Source organism: Phasianus colchicus, chromosome 11, assembly GCF_987193195.1.
Source record: "Phasianus colchicus chromosome 11, bPhaCol1.hap1.1, whole genome shotgun sequence".
NCBI lineage: Eukaryota > Metazoa > Chordata > Aves > Galliformes > Phasianidae > Phasianus > Phasianus colchicus.
Window position 1 is genome coordinate 8,388,597 of NC_143446.1, and position 24,117 is coordinate 8,412,713.

General features: G+C 34.9%; 1 protein-coding gene across 1 annotated transcript in view; it reads left to right on the plus strand.

The window, feature by feature from the left end:
• CACNA2D3 (calcium voltage-gated channel auxiliary subunit alpha2delta 3) overlaps positions 1-24,117 on the plus strand; it is a 395,571-nt gene that overhangs the window by 165,378 nt on the left and 206,076 nt on the right. Inside the window, exons 6-9 of the mRNA XM_090148165.1 lie at positions 13,432-13,563; positions 14,873-14,933; positions 15,025-15,175; positions 23,459-23,533. Of these exons, the coding sequence (XP_090004291.1) occupies positions 13,432-13,563; positions 14,873-14,933; positions 15,025-15,175; positions 23,459-23,533 (419 nt within the window). The remainder of the gene's footprint in view (positions 1-13,431; positions 13,564-14,872; positions 14,934-15,024; positions 15,176-23,458; positions 23,534-24,117) is intronic.

Below are 24,117 nucleotides of genomic sequence, written 5' to 3' on the forward strand. Positions count from 1 at the left end.
AGCAGCACGTCTAACTTTGCGCTAAAGAGAAACAAGAGAAGACAAATAATTACTTTTGGCAGTAGAGAGGAAGTAGGCTTACATAAGCTGATTTAAGCTAATGGCAGTTTTTCCTTTGTACTCATTTCTGGTTTACAGTATATAATCTTGTTTAGCTCACTAAATTTTATAATGGAGGAATACTTCCTAGAAGATAAACCTTCACTCTATTAACACAGCTGACAGGGGAATTAAATGCATTCTAGAGCTTTGCAAGAAGGAAGAGTCCAAACTTACTATCTAGATAAGCAACACATTTCCAACTTCTAAGAGCTCCTAATAATTTTTAATATACCTTTGTGTACATCACTACCCACTGTCAGAGGAAATGACATAGGTACATCTGTGCTACATGGTGATAAGTTGTGTAGTCTGTTAGCACAATGGATCTTGGCACATATGCTTAATTCATTGGAGTATTGCATGGAAATATGAACAAATATGGTTATATGAGCATGGTTCTGCAAAAAAGTTACCAAGACTGACCCTCAATAGTTGTAATTTATTAAGGTACAGCACAAGGTTAATGTCTCTATTTTGCTTCACATCCAGAGACAGCTAGATTGCAGCTCTGCACTGTCCTCTTTTTGTACAGTGCATGACATATAGCTTTCAAGAGACATATTTTTGTACGCTAATATTATAGTGCTTGCTTGTTTTCCCATAGTTTGCTTCCAGTGAGATTCCATCACATAGCCTGAGGCACAATTTCTCATGTTAAACTCTGTGACCCTTGCAACAGTTTTAGATGAGACTCGGTAGTCTGGGACTCTTCAGCACAGCACCTCCCCACAAACAGTTATGTTCCATTGATTTCCAGGGTCTTAAAATCTAATGCTTGCTAAACTACTGTGCTATGTGTGGGGAGATGGAAGGCTATGCTTAAAAGTTTTGTGGAACTGCCATCTACATTTTTAGCTTGGGCTTTTCATATTTTACTCCTACCAAACTCCTGGGGTGAATGTTGCATGAATACTTAAATGCTAGTTTATCTCAATGCACACAAGCTGAAATATCTTAGCTGTACAAATGAATAAGTTTGTTCTGAACAGATTCAGTCTTGGAAAATTTTCTTCCTTGTTTGATTTATAATGATATCTGTTCAGATTAATTTGCTCCGTAAAATGTCCGCTCTTAGCTTGAAATAATTAATTCCTAAGACTCTGGGAAGAGAATTGATTGCTGTCTTTGAAGTGCCCCAGGTGAAATGATGATTGGCATGTGGAAAAGCAGGATGTAGGGGGAATGCACAAAAGGGGCATATTAACATGACTGTGTACAGTAAAGTCTACAGTAATTATTTTCTGAATGGCTTTCTGATCCAAGAAGGTACGTAAAAGAACCTTCCTACTTGTTGCTCAAGCTGTAATAAAGTGTCAGTACATGGACATGAGCAGATAGTCATTTAAATTTTTCCTTCTGTAGAGACTTGATATCAATAACTGCCCTAAGTAAGAGGCAAAGGATTCTGCTTGAGGGAGAAAGTGTGCTTTGTGCAGGAAGAAGGAAATGTGTTAGAATCAATTACTGATTTTAGTAATGATACGTCAAATGAAAATATAAAGTATCCTCAGAAGTGTGAGGTCTGGAAAGTTACTCTCTAGCTTTCGTTGCTTTCATTTAGAACAGAGAATGGGATTTACACTATTACACTGTTTCAACTTTTTCCTTATAGAGTGTAATTTAATTTAAGGAGGTTACATGAACTTCTAGCACACTCCTTACCATTGCTTCCTTTTAATGTTGACATTATTTATTTTGAGTAGATTTTTCTTGACATTTTTGTACAACTTGGTCTGATATTTCATTACCATCTTCCAGTGTAAAAAAAAAAAAAAAGATTTTTCTGACATAGTGGGCCAACATCATAAAATAGGAAGGAGCTACTTAAGTGTGACCAAGTCATCTGCACAAATAGCTAACGGTTGTGATTCTGTTGAAAAACAGTATTTTGCAGCTGAGAGTTTTCTCTTTCAAATAGTGTTATTGTGCTTTTTGTATCTGTTGTAGTTTCCAAGTAAATCAGTAGGAGAAGATACTTTTGTAGCTATCCACATACTTCATCACTGTTTCATGGTTAGATGAGGAAATGTATTTTAAGGGATGAACTTTTTAGGGAAACTGGGAAACAGCATGGACATGAACATGTAAAATACTCATTTCTTGAGTCCTGGTTGTTTAAGGTATTTAAAAATCATACAAAAATATAAATAAAATGATGACCTTGGATTGTAGGTGGTTGAATATCTACCCAGCCGTGTTTAGATCTTGCATTAGCCTTAGTGCAAGATGATGCTGTGTCTTCACTCACAGAGTCTAAGAACAACAACAAAATAATAACAAATTGTGAATTTTTGTAAGTTATACACAATCCAAGAGATAATCTACTTTGAAAAATAAAAGCAGTACATTTTAACCTAGAGAAGTCTGTATGTCTGTCTTCTGTCTGTTGGACTTTCCATCCTCATCCTGTGATATAGCTGCTGTTTTTCTCTTTTTCAAATAATAGGAAGGGATTTTATTAGTGCTTTCCATAACTGCAGAGTTCTGATGGATGCTGTAGACTATGAATATTTTTAAGCATTTCTGTCAACATGGGATATGGTTTATGCCAACTAACAAACATGCAGCACGTAAATTGCTGCTGTGAGTTGCAAGCTGTGTTGTCAGCACATAAAAAAAAAATAAAGATTCATGAATATAAATTACAATTAGAAGTTCAACAGTATGTGAACAATGACCAAAAAATAAATAAATAAATAAATCCTTACCTTACTTAATGTAGCCAAAATGTTTTTTTTCCTGTAATTAATATCTGACTGAGAATAATTCTATGCCACTGGAATTGAAATACATTTAATTATTAGTAACCCTTCTGAGTCTAACAGTAATCAGTCCTAACTAGTATGGGTTTATTAAAGAGATTAAAAAATGTCTTACATGACCTGAAATATTTTTGGGCTTCGCTCATTTTAGAGACAAGACTAAATATCCTATATTTTTCTATGTACACCTAGTCAATTTTTATTATTGTTCTCATTATTTTCACAGTTCAGGTGCTTTCCTCCAGGAGAGCCTAGATTTAGCATTCTTCCATGATTAAGTACATTTACTTATTTAATGTATTTTTTTCACACTGGCTCTTGATACACTTCTGCAAAAATAGGCTTTATCTCTTTCTCTCAGAGCTTTGAGCATGACACAATTATTTGTAAGATGTCTTCCTGTCTTTTGTGCCTTTCTTTGCCCCTCTCATCCCCTATGATTTTATGGCTGTTGAAATTAGAGGTTGTATCATGTGACTTAAGCCTTTGTTTAAAAGCTTTGTGCTTGATGATGATTATTATAGAAAACAGAGAAGCAATTATTTGTATGCTCTCATATTATTTTCTGGGTTGTACATGTTTTCTTCTTGCAGTTATTTCTTTATTTCTGTCTTGCAATCTTTATACTTAATTGCATCACAAATACTTAAATGATTTACAGAATGTATGAATGCAATGCAACTTTGAATAATTCTGAACTCAGTATCTGTAGTAACAAAAGCATCACGTGCAGTCTGTGCTTCTCTGCTTTCCATTTTTACTTCTTAATACTAGAAGCACTGCAAAAGTAGATTGCAAACTCAGGCTTCACAAATTTTCTTCAAGTTTTGCTTGATCACTTTAAAGACTGGTAAAGAATATCATCTGTGTCAAATGGCATTTCCATTGCATGATTTTCGCTGCGTGTCAAAGGATGAGTTTAGGCACTACAAGTCAATAAATGCAGGCTGTTACCAAAAGTTTTGATTGCATAGGGAAAAAATCTACTGCATGTAATAGAGCCTTTCCTAGAAGATATTGAAACATGATGAACCACAACCATTTTTGATTAAGAGACTTTTTCAATTTGCTACTTAAAAAGAGCTATGAATATTGCTCAGTCATACTTTCCTATCAGCTCCTTCCAAGAGGCTGTCAAAATCAAAATTACCTATTATCTAGAATATTAGAACCAAAAAAAATTCATTTCTCAACTGATGCAGAAAGGCTATAATCTGCAACTAGCAGATACATAAAACCACTTTCCTGCAAGGTGTGAAATTAAGAAATAAAATCTTGTCTGTCACTGTCGTATATGATTTTATGGACTATGCTTCTGAAAATTCAACATCCTGGAACTGTTATTTAAACAGTGATAGCCACATATTGTCCTGGGCCACTATATTTATGTTTTGAAATCCTTCCCTTAAATTGTTTGTCTTCACGTTTTAAGATCTTTAGGACAATGTTTGCACTGTCTTCCTAACTTTGGTCATTGTTTAATTTAAAAGGAATTTAGTTAGTCTGCTTTAGTCAAGGTTGCAGAGAATTTCCTATCTTCCCATATTTCTTTGTTTTAACTCTTACTGGCTATTGGACAAAGATACACAGACTTCTCTACTTGTTCCGTCTGGTTTTGCTCAAAATCTGCCTCAGATCCAATTCCCAGAGTCTCCTTGGGCTGCTGCTTTGTTCTTGCAAAAGGCTTTTGCTTCACAGATACAGTTTTTTAATTCTCTGTACTGAACAACAAGCCTTTTGGAAATGCTGGCATCACTGTACAAGATCTGTATTGTGCTTTATCTTTCTTGTATCCTAGTCTGTGTCTCTGGCTGTGGATCTAATCTATACATTTCTAGTACATCCACATCACCATGGCAACTAGATGTCAGATACAAGCTACACGGTAACATTAGGTTTTTATATTAAAAGCCCTATTCTCTACCACTCCTTATTCAGCAGCTGTTGCTTAGTTACTTGGGGTTGGGCTTTGTCTTTTGACAAATGTGAGTCTGTGAAGATTTGCTAATGTGCACTATCTTAGATATAGTTTTAAGAGACTTTTTGACCTGAGAAACCTCTATTAATCATGATGTCTTCCATACGTCCTTGTTACTTCCTGAAGCAAGACAGTAATAACAATTTGCCATTGATCTATAATGGTAGAAAATTACTTGGTCTTCTTTCATCTTTCCATTTTCTTTATTACACTTTTTTTCTGATGAGTATTAGCTTGTCTGATGGTTGGATGGAAGCTGTGGAGTCAGCATTTCACCTCCCGTGGTAAAGAGATGAAAGCAGCAGCTACTTAATGCTGCTCCTACCATTCATTTGGGTCTGTGTTAACCCATATATGTGTAACACATATATATAATGGCACATCCACAACATGCATTGGACCTCAACTGAGAGCAAGGCTCCTGCAGATAATGAATTCTGTTACAATGATCCTTGTTTGCTTATGCTCTGCCATGCTAGTTCAGCTCATTGACTTCCAGCACCAGAACGGGTACCCTGATATTGCTGTGCACGGCACATACCTGGATATATTGCATGAATAAGCTAAGTGTGAGCACAGGGATCTCTGTTGCCTCAGTGTCCATGACCATGAACTCACGCTGGGTTCTGCTGATTTACCTCTGCATGAAGTATCTCAGATTTGTATGTTCAAACTGAATTTTTCCCACACTTTTGCAACTAATCTGGTTTACATCGAGATAATGTTGTATTGGAATGACCAATGACAGAAATGGAACATTAACCTTTTGCAGGCCAAGAGTGTTGAATTACAATATAATTTTTTTTTTCCCAAGAATAAAGTAAATGAATCTCAAAAGTAAAAGTAACTGATGATTGGATGAGAATGGATGGATAAGAAGCAAGGTGTTGGCAATATCTCTTTGAATCAATGGTCTAACTGATGTTGCAGAACTAACTGAAGAAAGATGTGATCGGTTGAGACTTTTAAAATAGTTTTTAACTCAAGCAATATTACTCTCCATAGTCTCAACATCTCTGATTTGGAGGCATGACGCGTTTGGGATGCTAATTGCAAGTGAGTTGGATAAGTTACTTCAGCTTCACTTTTGATTATCTTGGAAATTACCCATTTTACCCAAGCATGCCTCAAGTGAGACAAGTTCTCTCCTGGCCTGTTTACAATCAGCATCACTGAATGAAAAGCATCTTAAACATCTCACCACTCATTTTGTGAGACAGAAGTGTTCTGTTTTTTTGTTGCCTTATACATGAGTTTCACGCCCGAAGCAGAAGTTAGTGCTAAAGCCAGGCATTCTTTATTTAATGAATCTGTTTGCAGAAAGACACAGAATTCTTTTTCCATCATTAGCAATAGGAATAAATTCCACCCAAGCAACTTTTGGAAACTTCAGCAAAGGTGCTATTGTCTCGCCCTAGAAGCAGTTACTTTGTCTTTCTATGAAGAATCCCTTGAAGGCTTTCATTCTTCAGTAGCTTTCAGTGTGGAAACTGATTCCCTCTCTTTTCTTGAGCAATATGCTTTAAAAAAAAAAAAATACACTGAAAATGAATTATAACAGATTTGTTCTCCTTCAGAGCTCTAAGTTTTCTTACTTGTAAACACAAGTTTTTTATTATTTTAATGAGAATAAGCAATCAGAATATGTTCTGTTATTGACTTAAAATAACAACCAGAAAATTTACTGAAGATAGCTTTCAGTGTGGAGTATATTAATGAAAAAAATTCTCATGATTCAATACATTCAATGGACACATTCAATACAACTCAGTGGATTGTGTTTACCTGCTATAAATACATTGGGGAGTTTATTTTTCAGTTTGTTTTCTTTACTTAAAGATTTTTCAAGACTTTATTTCACCCATGAACTATGTTGAGAGAACATTTTTATCTTTACACTTAAAAGTAATTGACTAATAGGCCTGGGTTCCTGAAAACCTTTACTACTGAATATTAGAAAACATTTGATTAAACGGTTGTAAAGGAAATGGAAAAATTGTAGCTTTTTTTCAATATGGAGTAGAGAAGATTGACATTTACAGAATCATAGAAGTCTCTCCAAAGATGCATTTTATTCATTTTGTCTAGTATTTTATAATAGAGTAAATATTTCCCCTCTATCCTGCTACATAACACAGATTCACCTTAGATTTTTCTTGGATCTGTTTTGTGTGAAGAGGAGAAAAGGAGGCCTGCTCTTCTGGTCAAGTATTAGTATGCTTGGCTAGAATGTAAACTGTTTCAGAATACCATTTGGCTAAAATCCTACAAAGATATTTTTACACTGTACTTTATTTATCTAGGTGTCTTTCAGGCAGCTGTTATTTGGCACATTCCTAAAGGAGCAAATAATGTTAAGAATCCATAAGTGTTTTTGTAATGTATTTGTCCCGAGATACATTTGTTCATCTGCTCAGTGTTTTCAGTATGTCAGCTTCAGAGGTATTGAACCAAACTTTCTCATATCAGTGAGGCTTTTTCCAACTTTTTGAGTAGAACTTCCATTCTTCTCAAATGGTCCAGATGTTCTTTTGTGCAAGAAGAAAGAATGACAAAAGACTCTTAAAGCAGCATTAGGAGAAGATTGACTTGGGAGTGTGAAATGCAATTATTTGTCATAATAATAGATAAGTGCTCTTGTTGGTGGTAATTAACACGTTCATATTGTGTTGATACTCTCAGGAATGTATCAATAGATGTTTAAATTGTTTAGTATGTGGTTGTAATTTTACAGACTACAGCATTACTCTCTGAAGGTTTTCATGCCTTTGTTGTACACAACAGGCATGTTCTGGTGGAAGGACTTTGACAAGGACTTTAATGTCTCCCATTCAAATTATTATTATGGGACCTCTTTGCATTGTGTGGTGTAACTAAGTTAGCCTGTTTCTGTAGTTCTATGTCTCTCTCTGGTTATCAAAAATAGGAATTTTACATTCATTGTAAATTTACAGTTTGTATGGCTGATTTTTAAACAGTTTTAGTAAAATTTTGTGAGGAGGTCTGTCCTTGGAAAGTTTCTGCAAGGATGACTTCTATTTCAAAGGCTGTACCTTGGCTTTGTCATATATCACTTTGACAACAGCTCTGCTACAGTTGCTTCTTCTGGTATGTTGTGCATTAAACATCTTACAGCACAGTTGGCTTCATTTAGCAGCAGTCATGTTTGCTTTCTTTTCCTGTAATTTGCAATATGTTCCACTGGCTTCCTGTGTTGTTTGTCCTGATGCTTTTTCCTGCCCTGCCACTTGTATGGATTTAGATTTCCTGGTCACTGTTCCATCAGCTTGTTCATAAATTTCTTCTTGCCATCTGTCAGAACTGGCTGTTTTTTCAGTCTTTAATTTTGTTTCTGCAATTAAATTGTTGTATCTAGAGGGTCTCCATTTGATTTAATTCCCATGATCTGAGCAATTGTCTTCTCTTTCCTACCTGGAAAATTTATTTCTAATGGCATTTTTTTGTATGTTTCACTTTTTCTCAGTCATACTATGGCATCCTCCAGCTCTGCCAAGTGTTATTTTCTTAGCTGTCTTTCAGTTTTCATAGTTTTCAATTAGTATCCTGCAATAATGTGGAAAGGGGTACGTTCTTTTAAAAATACAGAAGTACCCTGTTTCCTGTGGTCACATCAATTTATGGTTTGATTCTCTCATCACTATGGGGCTTTGAATTGAATTCTCCTTAGCTTTTATGGCTTTTTATTAAATTAAACTGTATTAGTAATAGCTGTAATTGCCCTATGCACTCAACTTGTGGGACGGCAGCACTTACAGGAAAATCTTGGTAGTTCATCTGGGGATGGATAACATGTGACTTCTGCTCCAAACTCCTCCTTCAATTAAAAATAAATCAGTAATAGTAGTAATTGTTCACTTTAAACATGTACCTTACTACTGATTGCTTTTAGCTGTTATATCTGTTTTAAGTTAAGCAGGGCCAAGCCAGGTCAGTTACTGAATGGGTATCCTCAAAGGATACCAAAGGATACCTCAAAGGTTTTGCTGCAGGAAGTTTCTTATAATTCAGTAGGCAACCATCTATTTTAAGCGAGGACTGAAACTCTCCCCCCAAAATTTAGTTGGTGTTAGGGAGGACTTTACCACTGTACTCCTGTATTGCAAGTGGACTAAAACAGAATCTCAGATCATCTTGTTCACTCAATAAATAAATTTAAAAAACCCCACAACTGAACATCCACCATGAAACTCAGTGTGAGAATAAACACATCTGGCAATATTCCAATTCTTTTACTGCCATTTCAAAATAGGCAGGAAGTGTTATTAGAGAAATGTTGGAAGCTGAAACAATTACATAGCTACCACTGTGTCTCTATGCAATCATGCACTTGAAGTCTTTACCATCCCAGGTATGTATGAAAAGGGAGTGTGATTTTTGACGTCATTGGTTCGTGGATCTTAGCACATGAAAGAAAATAGGCAATCACTTTCTTTTTGTCTATAGATGCTTTGATGTGTGATTTGATGCATCCACAATACCCAGTAGAAAGGGAGGCTGGGGAAGAATGAATAAAGCAAAGGCATTTGCCAAAATTGGCATCCAGCCCCAGCTCTTGAATATTGGACCACCCTGAAAAGCATTCATATTAGCATTGAGTAGTATAATTATTAGATTGTTGGTGTATGTCCCAGTAAAGTATGTGATTTTGTTATTCTTTAAAATATGACCAGACTAAATATGTTGTCAGTGTCATCAAAACTAAGCTAATATTGTCGCAATCTTTGAGCCAAAAGAGTGCTGGATTTTGCATTCTTTTCCAGTGCTTGTTCCTATAGGCTCTGCTTGTACTGCTTCATTGTATGACAGCACTGCTCTGCAATGTTAGGGGCTGTCCTTAAGGTCAGATGCTGCAAAGAAGAACACCATTTTGGATGCCAGAATCTTTGACAGCATTCCCTGAGAAATTAATGATCACATTACAAAGGCAATATGCTAGAGAAAAAAAGCAAAGAACTACTGGTAACAATTTTCCTTGGTAATAAAGCAGACGATGGAAAGGGTAGTATTCTGTGTTTTCTTCATAGTAACTGAATTCCTCAGCAGGTCTTCCTTATTTTTCTATACAGGAAAAACTAAAGAGCAAAAGGCACTGAGTATGTATTATTTTATTTATGTAGCCTTATCTCACTGTAGATATTTTTACAAATTCTGTGTATTAAAATACTTTCTGTTGTAGCGTTAACCTCTGTCATGCTGTTGTACATCTTTCAGTCTGCACACCTTGGTTGCCTTTGTTGAGTCTTCAGTCCTGTTTCTTAGGGTCAGCAGTATCTGTGACAGCAGTTTAATTGTTACACGCAGTAATACTGTTATTTCACCTTTATATTTCACGTTCCTGTCAATGTTCCTATTTTCTTGAGGCTAGTTTTTATTAGATATCTACACAAGGAGCAGTGGAACAAAACACCACATAATTGCAAGCAAGCCCATCTAACAGGCCGGGGGAAAAAAAAAAATACCTGAATTGTATTTACCTGTTATTGCCAGGAAGCACAAACAGAAATTGTGTTTCAAGATGTGTGACAGAAACTGTTTGCACTTATTGTCTTTGAACATCTCTGTCTCTCTAACATCACAGAAATGATTTTGCATTTGTATTAAATTCTTTTTTTTTTTTTTTAATTCCCTCCCCAGATTCCTAAATATTCACAAGCACTTAGTTCCATGCCAATACTGGTAATAATTTTGGGGATACAGATGACATTCACCTGCAATATGAAAACAATGCTTTTTCCAAATGAAGTAGTTGGGGCAATGTCAGTAGAATTACTAAAAACTAAGAATTACTAAAACTAAGAACTGCCCAGAACCACATAATATAATAACGTATCTGTTATTAGAAACAGGTAATATGTTAATGAGGCTATAAATTGAGAGCTCAGATGCATTTTGGATTGTACAAATCCAAAGAGTTGCATTCATCAGACATAACCAAATTTACAACAAGGAATTTGGTTTGGAGATCATTCTACCTACAGATTCAGTATCCAGAGAGAGATGATTTCCACTTCTGGGCTATCTGCCTGCAGTTGGTGCTGTGGATAAATTTTTTTTCCCTGCTCTATTCTTTCTCCAGTATAATAAGGATTAAACTGTGACCTAATTTACTTTAAAAAAAAAAAAAAAAAAAGTTTGATGCATAGAATTGATTTACAGATTGCTCTTGGCATACTGTAGAAATAACAGCCAGTGTAATAGATATGCAGGTTGTAGGAAGGTAGTGAATTGCCACCAGGATTAATTTTAAAGGAATCTGGTCATCACAGATTGCATTTTTAATTGTACTCTCTTGTTTAATATGCTTGCTTAATGCTCCTTTCAGTACCCCCCCCCCCAAAAAAAAAAAAAGAAAATCCTATTAGTTTCAGTGTCATTGAATTAATATTTTAGGTGATCAGCAAGCATTTGGATGATTAGTGCTTAGAGCTGTCAACATAATGCAGAATATAGACTCAAATAATCATGTTCAAGGAAAAATTTGTACAGATGTATTTCACTGGAGTTCTCTAATTCGTAATATATATAAGCACAGTAAGCAGCACCTCATGGATGCGCTAATAAAAGTAATCTACTACCATATGTAGTAGATATGGGTAATTTAATATTAATTCATTTTAAAAATAGCTTTATATATGTATTTATTATATAAATATGTATTTTAAATGCCAGTAGGTGGATATTAGATTTAGTTGAAAGCTTAACAGCATGGACAGCTAAGGCTTGTCTCAAGATCTGATGGAGATGATGTGTACATGGAATCCCAAGGAAATAATCTTTGCATGGGGAGTCAAAGTGAAGGTTCTGCTTAGCTGAGGGCACTGTGGCAGAGATCACCTAGGAAAGGGCATTAATGCTTAGCCTCTGAGGAATGCAGGATAGAAGATACCTGATCTGCTCAATATTGCAAAGAAACACTAGAGATTATTTTAAATATAAGTTAAAGTGTAATTATTCCATTTAGGATCAGTTTGGCTTTTCAGTCACACTGGTAACTGAAGGGTGTACGAAGAACTTAATGCCCTATTGATTCTGAGAACAGCTTCTAGTTCCTACATCTAGTTCCTACAGGAAGACTTTCCTAGAAACACCTCAGTGATTCAATTTCTCCGTCAGAAGATGTGAATAAGATTGCAGTGGACTGAGAAAGGGATTCTCACTTCAGTACATCACTTCTCATTTAATGTTTAAATGCTGAACAGTGGATCTCAGCCCAATCAGTATTTTGAGGTGCTGAAATATTTCTGAAAACTGATGACAGATCACAGGATAGCAGTCTTGACAGTTGATTCCTGATGTCTCAATCACAGCTTGTTATTGGAGACTTGGAAATACCCAGACAATGGTTCTTGCCAGCTAGACAGAATTGAAGAAGTACATTGGACTGGTGACATTTGATGCATTTGATTGGATTTTAAATGTGTATTTCATCTTCTAGAGAAACAAATAACTATACCAGACATGTTTTAAAAACAAAATCTGTTTTCTTGACCTTTTCTTGACCAAAATATTTAGATGAAAGTAATACTTAAAGATATGTAGCTCAGACGTTTCACTTTTTGTACTGTTTTTCTTGACGAGTGTAAGGAAAGATAACAATTTACCTTTACTCCATTCCACTAAAATCACATTCTGATCAGTCTTTTCAAATGAGTAAAGTACCATTATTTCATAAGTTAATGAAAGCTTTATTGCAAATGTTTGAACAAATGTTAGTGTGCGTGTACACTTCTACAAATGAAATAATACATCTGTACTTTTAATTCTGTTTATTGCTTTCTCACTGATTTCATTTACAGATTGAATTGGGAATGCAATATATCCTAATTGCTTCTCATCTGTCAACTACATTTGACATCACAGTTTGAAGTTGAGTAACTTTTTTAGATGTGTTTGTTTACTCCTGAAAACCGACTGCAACATAAAAATGTACGTGAGCAGTCTGGGATTGCAGGAATTGCTGCCTGGGGGAGTTACTAGGATGTAATAAGCAGAGATAACTTATTTTCAACATCAAGGATATGTTTTGTACTTCTCGTTCTCTCTTTCCTTCTCTCTCTGGGGGTCAAAAATAACAGGATGTTGTTGTGAAATCTGGGTCCAGTGCTTTCCGAATACGATTATTGTTATATGCTATAAGATTTTGTGTTTGGTGTATGCCATTAATTCACCCAAGTATGAAATAAGAAGTATTTTATGTTCTCGCAAGTGAACTTCCAAACAGAGCAATACTGACCTTACAAAATTGAAGATTAAAATAAATGTATAAAATGTTGCTATAAGACATTCTAAGTATTTAGGGAAAATAATTAAATAATCAATCATTAGGTTTACTCATTTATGTTCTCCACAAAAAGTGATATAGGAACTCCAAGTAAATGGCCTTCTTAGCAAGTTTAAGTAAGTTATCTACAAAATGTACATGGTTTCTATTTGTAATTTTAACCATACTTCCATTATGTAAGTATTTTGAATCTCTTAATTGACGCAGGAAACTGCAATACTTTGCATTTACTGGATTTTAGAGTAATGAATAAGCTGAAGATGATAACAGTTTTTTTCTCTCCTTAGATCCAGCCATTGTAAATGGAGTTTATTGGTCAGAATCCTTAAATAAGGTGTTTGTTGATAATTTTGATCGTGACCCTTCTCTCATCTGGCAGTACTTTGGAAGTGCAAAAGGATTTTTCAGACAGTATCCAGGTAAGAATAATAGAGGTTACAGAGAAACAATAAAGAATACTATGGCTGCACATTTCTATGGAACACTATCACAAATCTGTACTTTCACAGATACTTGGAGGCTCAATTTTACTTACCTAGTTTTCAGAGAGAGATTCCTAATCAACATTTTAATGTTCTGAGTTTTTGCTAATTTTCATTTGAAAATGTAGCCCCTAAGATAACTCTTGCATTTTCTTTATTCACATATACACAGGTGAATGACTTCTAAACTGACTGTAGAGAACAAAATAGACCCTTCATATAGCACTGGACATATATATAACATTCTCTGTCAAGACATACAATACAATTTAATTGCAATTTATTCTGTTCTTGCATAGATAAATGTTGTCTTGCATTTAAAGATTTCAGAAAGTTTGTTTTAAAGGCACTTTTACACAAGTTGTAATAAAACATGACAAGGCAACTTATATTATTTCTATGCAGTAAATAAAATGAATATTGAATATTGTGTTTATATATAACTGTATCAAACTTGCTACATGCTAAATACAATAAAATGCTAAATAAACTGATCCTCAACTTCTGCAGCTTTAGGTCAGGCTCATAGATGGAACTATTCTTTTAGCTGACAGTTTAGCAACCACTACCGGTTGGTTGGTTGGTTTGGTTTTAGACCTGAAATCTCAAGTTTAATTTGAGCCATACTATACTATAAGCCTGTATGTCTCAAAGTGGCTGAGTTCTCAAGTTGTATGATACTGAAGAATAGTAAATGTCTTTATTTTAGAGGCTGTAACTTCTTTAAAAAAAAAAAAGAAATTGGAGTTGTTTTTACTATATTTTGCTTGACTCACAGCCTGGAGGTAATAGACACAGTGACTGGTCAAAACACAAAATGTGCAGCTTGTGAGTGCAGCTGCAAGCAAGTACAAGCTATTATGAAGTTAGCAAGTATAGCTGTATAGCAATACCTGCTGAGATCAGCCATGAACTGTAAGTACTCATGGCTTGAAAGGAACTTGGCCAGCCTGTATAGAATCTGGACAGCACTGGAGACACCAGGTACAATATTACTTTAGTGACAAATATGATGAGCATGGAAGGATTGAAGAGGTTTTCACCTTGCACTAGGCTAAAAAGGAGTGAGGAAGCCACATCGTTTCTGGCAGTCTTATTTCATTATTGTTTTCCAGTATTTGCTATATTATAATAGCATTGACTGTGAGATTGGTTGAAGTATGAAACTGTTAAATGCTGCTTTGCAACAATATCACAGAGGTGCAAAATGTTGTAATTTAATCTTTTCATCTCTTTGTCTAAACAGGAATTAAATGGGAACCTGATGAGAATGGAGTTATTGCATTTGACTGCAGAAATAGAAAATGGTAGGCAATGGATGTATATTATGCTTAAAAAATGGGGAATTAAAAAAAAATCATTATTTTAAGGAACAAGATGTTTTGTATTTCATATTAGGTACATCCAAGCAGCAACTTCTCCAAAAGATGTGGTAATTTTAGTAGATGTCAGTGGCAGTATGAAAGGACTTCGCTTGACTATCGCTAAACAGACAGTTTCATCTATTTTGGATACCCTTGGGGATGACGACTTCTTCAATATAATTGCTGTGAGTGTCTCAGATTTTTCTTCCATTATTTTCTTCCATTTTTTGTTGCTATCCATTATATTTTACATCACACAGTAAACTTGAAAAATGCTGCAGGCAAGTGATTGTTATAATATGGTATTTGTAGCTACTGGACAAACTGATTTTCTGATGCAAGCCTCTTCAAGTAATGACAGTGTTTTCAAACTCTTGTTTTTTAGGAGTTGCAATCCAAAGCCCCTTAAGCTGTCATAAGATTGGGAGCTGCAAAGAATAGCAATCTGTTTTGTAGTTTGTTTGCACTTTTTACATTACCTTACTTTTTGATTTGGGGATTTCTTCCTCTTTATCTCCACTGTTTCTATCTTGCAGATTCTTCAGTAAAGTGCAATATACAAAATGGTGATTGTGTAAAAATTAATAGAATTAGATGTTGGCTCTTGCTGAGGCTTGCATGGCAAGATAAAATGTCAATTTACCTCCCAATTTTTTTTTTTCTCAGTGTGAATTTAAAATGTGTTGTATGTGTACCGAGTTAATTGAGTTTTAGAAATGTGAGATGCTCATGAACCGCAACTCTAAAGCATGCTAATGAATATAAGAACTCACTGCATGCCACCGTTTTGCTGACCTATTTTAAATCTACCATTTTTATTTCTAATATTCACGTTATTCTTCTAATTACAACACGGCACTTAATATTGATAATTCAGTCAATCCACATGCTACTGTCCAAAAGTGAAGTTTAATCGTCTATAAAATTGTGTGAAAGCGGTGCCTGATGTTTGGCTTTAAAGATTCATTAAGTTCTAAGACATTTTTTCTGTGTTGATGCTATGATATGACATTTTGCAAATAACAGCAAGGGTTTTTTGAAGCTTTATGGGGAGGTATTACTGCTGCTTGCTTACAGTGATAATTTAGATCATAAGTAGTACATAATGTTTTGACGTATCAGATAGTATTCATATTTTTAAATAAATAACAAGGGACTGGTTTTACAGCTATTTAAGCATAATGAGAATAATGTGGGTAAGGATGGTTTGACCATGGCCTAAACTGACATCACAACTGTGATTTGGCAGGGGAGCAATTGATGGTTTAATAATTTTCCCTTTGTGGGTATTGTTTTGCTTATAAGTAATAAGATAAAACAATTTATTAGTACGTGGTTTTCTCATGCATCTAAATCCTAAGAATGTTTTTAAACTATCAAATGCAAGGATTTTGGCTTTCCCTTGATGCAAGGGAAGCATCCTTTACATTCTAAAGTGAATGATACCATTAATATGAATGCAAATCATTGAGACTGTCCTCCAACACAACTGTGATTAGTGTTAATTTAAAAAGCCACCATAATAAGTAGTAAAAACATGTCAACTAAGTTACTAATTACTAAGACATTTGACTTGCCATTTTTAGTGTATAATCTCCGATTTTTTTAGAACTCATATCAGTTATTGTAAGCGATGCAGAAAGACTATGAAATGTCTTTCAGTATGTATTTCAGTACGCTTAAGTATGAAGTAATGTCATATCTTTAAAACTGTAATTAAAAATAAACAGAGCTGTGCTTAAAAATGTACAGAGCAGCTCATGGCCCCCTTCCACATCTCCTAACACTGCAGCTCCTCTTGCTTGGTAGGATAGGAAAATCTTATAATAAGATGTAATTACTATGATAATTATAGCATGTGTACTAGGTGATTTCTTCATCTAATGGTTTTTTTTTTCCTATTCTGTAGCCCCTTTCAGGGTGACTATGGGTTTATTTGTTGAAATAAGCAGGTGTACTGACTGAGAGTGCAATTTTATTCTTATCAGCCCTGAAGTTCAGTTTTGGTAGGACACTTGTGGTATGGTTGCTGTGCAAATATGGCCCTGCAACTATTCACTGAAAGAGGTACTGCAGAGATGCAGGAGGCTCTGACAGGATTGGCAGTGAGTAGGAGAGGTGTTATTTTGCCATATGGAAGAAGGGTTTTAAGGAGTTGTTTTGAACTAAATATCACAAAATAATCCTCGCTGTCTCCTCATAAGGCAAAAGTGATAATTTAAAGAGAGCACACAATTTGTTTGCTTGAAAATGTTAACAGCAATGCCTTGGAGAAGGCAGCCGACCTTTCTGTGAGGAATGGCGTAGGTAGGCTGGCACTGCGTTACAGACTCCTTTTAAAATGTGATGTGTTAGAGGAAGGTAGACTGAGGGTCTGCAGTAAAGCCAGGGGTACTGTGACTAATGCTCAGCAGAAATGACTTCTGAAGCACTGATAACAGCCAATACCTGAAATGCCAGTTCAGATGGCTGCTCTGTGAGACAAAAAATGTAGTATTTCCTTCTCTTCCCAGTTCAAATTGTGAGGCAGAATAGGAGCTATATGTGGGAACTCTGGACAAGCAATATGTGTGTAAGATTAAGTGAAAGTTTTGAACCTGAACAATTGTATGGCTTTACTACGCACAGTGATTAATGGAGGACTCTTATGAGGAAGTGTCAGGAATTAGGAGTCAGATAGATTAAGGAGTTCACTCACCCTAAAGCCTGCGTTTTGAAGGAAAAGAAGGAAATAAAGGGAAAATAGTGTTGAAAGATGTGACAGAGGACTTAAAGATAATCAGGCAAAAACAGGGAAAATGCAGCTAGCAGAAGGTTTACACAAACAGATGAGAAACTTCTGTGTTTGTTACAGGAAAGAAGGAAGAACACTTTTAAGTTTACCAAAAGAGAAGATGAGATTAGAGAAAGGCAAGATGTTTTATAATTTATCTGTTGAAAGAAGGCAGGCCTTGTTTAAAAAGTGTCAGGGTTGATAAGTGAGAAAACAGAGCAGCATTGTGGGAACAGGAGTAAGTTGCTTTGTAAAAGGCAATCAGATGGGAAAGATCACCCATCTTGAATCTTTGTTCTGTGCACAAATTGGACTGCTGTAAGCCAGGGTCAAGTTTGGGAAGAAATTGAGCATTGAAGAAATAGTTATATATATCAGTAGAAGAATGGGGAGCGGAGCTTAGTAGATGAAGTGTGAAAAGCATTTTTGCAAAATTTGTGGTCATCAAATCTGTTAGTTTTTTATTCTCCCTTTACAATATTTCACTGTACAAAAAGTTTCTGAAAAGAATTTCAGTTTGCTTTTTGTGTTGTCATACATTCCCGTATTCTATACACACCAAAAAAATTGGGAATTCTCATTAATGATAATGGGAGTTACGATCAGCACACACTAACATCATTAAAAATTCAGTAACACTTAAAAATATTCAGTAAAATAGAGAAACAAAACAAAACCTGCTGATCCTGAAAGTTACTAGCTATACATTAACTGGGTTGATTCATAACCACCATGTCCATTTGATTTTTTACTAAAATACCTGTCTAACTTTATAAGTAGAAGAAAGCAGAACTCAGTGCAAGTCTTTCCAGAGAGTAAACACAAAAAACATAATGTTAAAAATCATTTCAGTTTTCATGTTCAGTTTGGAAAATCTATCTGAAACTGATGGACTGGATGACTGAATTGCAAAACAACCTGTTGAAACACAAGACAAATTTTGTGCTGCCTTTGTTAAAATTTAAGGTCGGTTTACTGGCACATGAAAGAGATGCTGGCAACAAGAGAAAAGGCATATTTTTCCAATTCACTTTGAAGCTTAACTCCAAGTCATGCATTAAATTAACAATATTATCATAAAAGAAGTACTAATTCTGTTCAGTGTTCAAATTTTTCAAATGCTTTTACAAAAAATGTAAACTCTACATTAAAAGAATAAAATATTAACTGAGCTGAGAATGCCAAATCAATTTTAATGCTGTTGTCACGCCATATTAGGAAAATATATTAGAGGAATATTATTTGTTCATTCAGGGCACAGTAGCGTAGTTCCTGGTTTCAATTTGCTGAATTTTCCATTATAAGTATTTTCTCTGTCGTCCTGTTTTAAGTCCTTGTATTCATTCAGAATGTTTAAACCTATTTTTTAACTGACCTGAGTAATCAGATTCTGTGTAGGTAACATAGCAAGAGACTGAGCAAGGGGAAGGCAGCCAATTGTCAATCTCCATATAACTGCTCCAAGCCATGGGCTGTGCTTGTATGTGTGTGGGAATGCTAGGACAAGCTTGGAAATACCTGAACAAGAATTAAAGGAATTGGTTTGGCTTCATTGTTGGGTCTTAGGGTGGGCTGAAATGGATATCTTGAGTTGTGTGAAATCTTTTATCTGTGTTGTTGCGCAACACAATATGAAAGTTATTTGTTTCTATGGGTCTTGTTCCAGACTGCTGAAATACAGCAAAGAATAAATATGCAAAATGCTGAAGTAAATGTAAACGACTTGCATAGGTTTAGAGCCACATCTCCTCATATTTTCAGAGTATGGGTAGTATCTGATTATACAAGATAAATCAGCAGCTATCTGTGATTCTTCTTAGTTCAGATTTTGGCCCACTTATTTTATGCTGTGCAAAGAAACAACTAGATTGCCAAAATAATGTAAAACAATAAAGCAAATAAATGCAAATAAATAATACTACTAATAAAGTAATAATAAATGTGTCCTCAAGTGTTTAAATTATAAGAATACTTAAAGCAGGCTAGGGTTTTAAGAGGAGATCGTAAACCATGTTAATTCTTTTCTTCTTTCTTCAGTGAAGCACGGGCTATCCACAGATTTAACCCTCTGCTATAGCATTGCAGATATCACATCTGCAGTGTGATAATGATTTCCTATGGTTGCATGTATGGATATGGTACTGTGTAACATTAAGAAATATCAGAAAAGCTGAATGTAGTCTTCTACTCAAGTAGATGAATTTTGTAGTAGGTTATATAAAAATTGAGTACTCACAGCTTTGAACTAAAGGAGAAATCTGTATTTCAAAAATCTCCTTGTCCAGGGAATAACATCTGTATCAGGTATTGCTGGCAAAGCCAGCAGTAAGTAACAAGCCTTTTTATTGAAGATGAAGAAACAATTTCATTTAAATATGAAATTCTACATGTCCTAGAAAAACTGCAGAACTGAGTTCAAATTGCTGTGAAAGTTTGTGAGAAGTATGTGGAGGTTTCCTCCAGATTGAGAAAATTCTGGAATGCCTTTTTTTTCCTTCTACTCTGAAAGAAAGTTTGATAAGTTTTAAAAAAAATATCACTAATAAAACCACAATATAGTCTACAAAAAGGCCAAAAGCATCTAACATATGCTTGAAGCACAAGCTGAGTGTTTTACTGAAGCTGACAGTTGTACTAGAAGTCTTACCAACCAGATGTGCCAGTTTAAGCAGTATATTCTGCTTGAATGGCTTCACATGTTGTGTCAGCCTTTTTTTCAGTTTTCACTGAGTTAGGAAGATGTTTGCTGTTTTGGGAATTCCTTTGGGAACTGAAATGATTTTGTTCAGTAAATTTTTCTATTTAGTAGTATTTTTTTTTTTTATATAAGGGAAAAGAAAGTATATAAGCAGCAGATAGCATTTTTCTTATTGTGCTTTTATTCATGTCTGTACGATTAGGGGAAGAAGCACTGACAAATGGAGCACGTCAGGGTTATTCTTGTTATCCACAGAACATTGCTACATAAAATACTAATTTCTGCATAATCCTTTTTTTTTTTCCCCATAAATAGCAGATTACTTAAAATACTCTACAGTGATATTTGCAAGGTGAATTAGATGCTACGAATGCAAATAGTGTCACAGTTTGGCAGGGTTTCAGAAGGATGAGTATAACGAGGAAAGCTGTGGCCACGTGCTTTCTGTGCAATTGTACTGCTTATGTGAGAATGAACGTTTTTCTTCCTCTTGATTCTGTAGAATGGGACTTCTAAGGGACTTGAAACATGTTTTTGTGGCAGTATGAGCATCCTTTATACTATGCAACATAATAATGATAAAGACTGGGTGAGGATACTGGGCGTCTGTCTGGTTTGTGATGCCAGCTGTATGTCTGTAGAGATAGCCTGATGCTGTAAGTTACCCAAATACTATTTAAAGAAGTCTGGACTATTTAATTATAATATTAAAGTAATTTAATTAAAAATAACATAATTACTATTTAATAGAAATTGGGCAGAATGAAATTGTGCTGCTTAAATGCAAGCTCTGATAGAGTAGGAACTTGTGATTCATCTGTTTGCTGCTGATGATAGATCTGGAAAAAAAGAGCAGCATTAATACAGCATTTAGAAGTACATATTTTGCTGGTATATATGGGATATTTGAAATGATCATGACTGAGAAAAAGACAGCATAATTCTTTATTGCATGTTGGCTGACTACAGACTGTGCTTGATATCATATAAAGAAAAGTATGCCTTTGTTCTAGCTTCTAAAAACAGCCACCGAAATCATTCTAAAAGGCCAGACTTGATCAGGAATTACACTGATTGAAGAAAATCAGTGCTAAAAAAAAAAATGGTGTGAAAGCAAGAGGAAGCTTGGGAGCAGCGATTGGTGTGCCAGTGTCCATTACAGGTTTTCAGCGTGTGGTGTAGTGGGATATTTTTTTGTATTTCAGTAGTATAGGTATGTATTTCAATAGGAAGGCAGTTCTTACTTTGGTCTGTAAGAGTTGCTTTCCAGATTTTGCATTACTATTTTGCCGTGGCTGTCAGGAGATGGACTGGAAAGCAGTCTGAAGAGAAACCGCAGCAAAAAGGACATCATTTAGTAGTCAAATGAATGGCTATGATGCTGGGATGCATGGAGGACATTCCCAGTGACTCTCAGTGTTTCAGTTGTCAGTGCCTTGCGTTAGCTTTAGAGCAATAGATATGTCTGCAGGCTCTCTTATATTGGAATAACACTGATGGGAATAAAATAACTGGAAAAGCCTTCAAGTTTGCTAAAGAAATTTTGCATAAATCCCTTTCTAGAATTTTGGTTTGTTTTTAAACATTTAACCAGCTACTTTGTCTATATTGGTGTAAATGTTCTATATATCCAGCAGTAGGAAATAGAGTTTCTCTGGGTATATACTTCGTTAGCTAGGGACTGAGTCTGACACAGGACCTCAAGAATAACTTGATGAAATTCTAATTAAAAGCTCTTCCCTTTGCAGCAGTAATTATGTAATTAATTAATTAGTGTGGCAAGTAGTGTGTTGTTCACATGAATGGTGATGACAGATGTCCGTTGTGGAACAGGTTGCAGCTATGTGTGTTTATGCATATGTTGTACAGACAAAGGAATGGTGTTAAATTGAAGAGGGAGTTGATCAAATTCAGAGCCACAGCAGAAATGAGGTCTTGCAGTGACCAAGAACCTTGTGTAAACAACAGTCAGAAATGAATTGTTGGGAGACTTTTTTTTAATTCTTATTGAGATGGAGGAGCAAGTGAGTAAATGCATGTGTTAATCATTGGAAATGCTATTCCTGATTGTTTTTAGCTTAACTTTATATGTTGTCTGCTATGGATTTTTGATTCACTTAATGTCTGGGAAAGAGTGAAAACAAGTGGAGCTTAAATGCAAAGGCTCTTTGATCTGTGGTAACCTCCAGATTAGATCAAATTTATAAGAATTAAATGAAGATCACATCTTTACAAGGGATATCATAGAGTTTTTGAAGGCATCTATTAATCTGACCTGCATTGAAAGGTTTAAGATTTAAACAAGTTGATTTTCAATCAAGTCACTCGAGTACCAATAGTTCTGTTAGATCTACTGAATGCAAATGAGACTGTTCACTTAAATTCTTAAGATGTTTCTGAAAATGAATCTGGACCATCTAACTTCAACCTTGAAAGATAAGCATAGAATTCTTTCAGGATCAGTCACAGCTTCACGTATCATTGTGCAATGAGTTATTTTGCTTGACTTAAATTCTGACTCTTAAATCCTGATGTATTCGGGATTGATTCAAGCTCACAGACTTTTTAGCATAGTTATTTTGTTATTAATCTTCCAAAATGTGTTAGCCAATGCTTCAATTATTTGTCAAGTTTTTTATTTAATATGTAACAAAGAATTGGGAGTTGTGACTGAGATGCATTGAATCTGAACTCTTAATCTCTTAACATTATCCAGATTTCAGCTTGAAGGGTATTTATGCCAGCTAGTGTGTATGGTACACATTACTTCACCTGAATTGGCATCTATTCCACTGAACGCTCCTTTTAAAAATTCTAAACCTCTGAGATATTAAGAAGCATGAGAAAGAAAAAATGTCTATGGTCAGTTCTTAAAAATGAACTGAATCCAATTGTTCTTGCTTTATATGCATGCTTCCCTCCAGTTCTAAATCATTAAATTGTATCTTTCAAAGTTTTTAATTAAATTTTCATCATGCTTTTTATTTTTCTGATTAGTATAATGAAGAACTTCACTATGTAGAACCGTGTCTGAATGGAACATTGGTTCAAGCAGACAGAACCAACAAAGAGGTAAGGAATGAAAGGAACAAAACTAGAGAGAAGCTGCATTGCCTAAAATGTGCTGTGATGACCTTTTCCTAGTATAATGGATGATGTTATTGCAATTAATAAATTAATTATTCTACTTTTGACATTTCTAAGGAATTGTATGTAACTCAGTATGAAGAAAAATATCTTTCTAGCTATTTAGATTGATTAATCTTAATTGAAAAATACAGAAATTACTGAAAACACACTTTAAAAAGAAAGACTGAGGAATAGATTGCGTTCTTAAGTCAACTAATACTAAAGTTGAAACATTATTCTATATAAATTGGAAGTGTGACTATTCCAAACAGACATGTCAAAAGAATAATGTATTAATCCAAGAAAATTCAATGTGTGTGCAAACGCGTTATATACTGCTGACATTTTTTTTTGAAATAAAAATACACTGTTCATTGAAAGTGTTCTTTGAAGGGCTATCACAGAATGAATCTACATTTTAAAGCTTGATTTATTGCCTGCCATTGAAGTGCAGTTGCTCTGTAGAAGCAATACTGCATCGCACATCTTAGAAGGTTAAGATAGGATGGTTTATGCCAAATAAAATT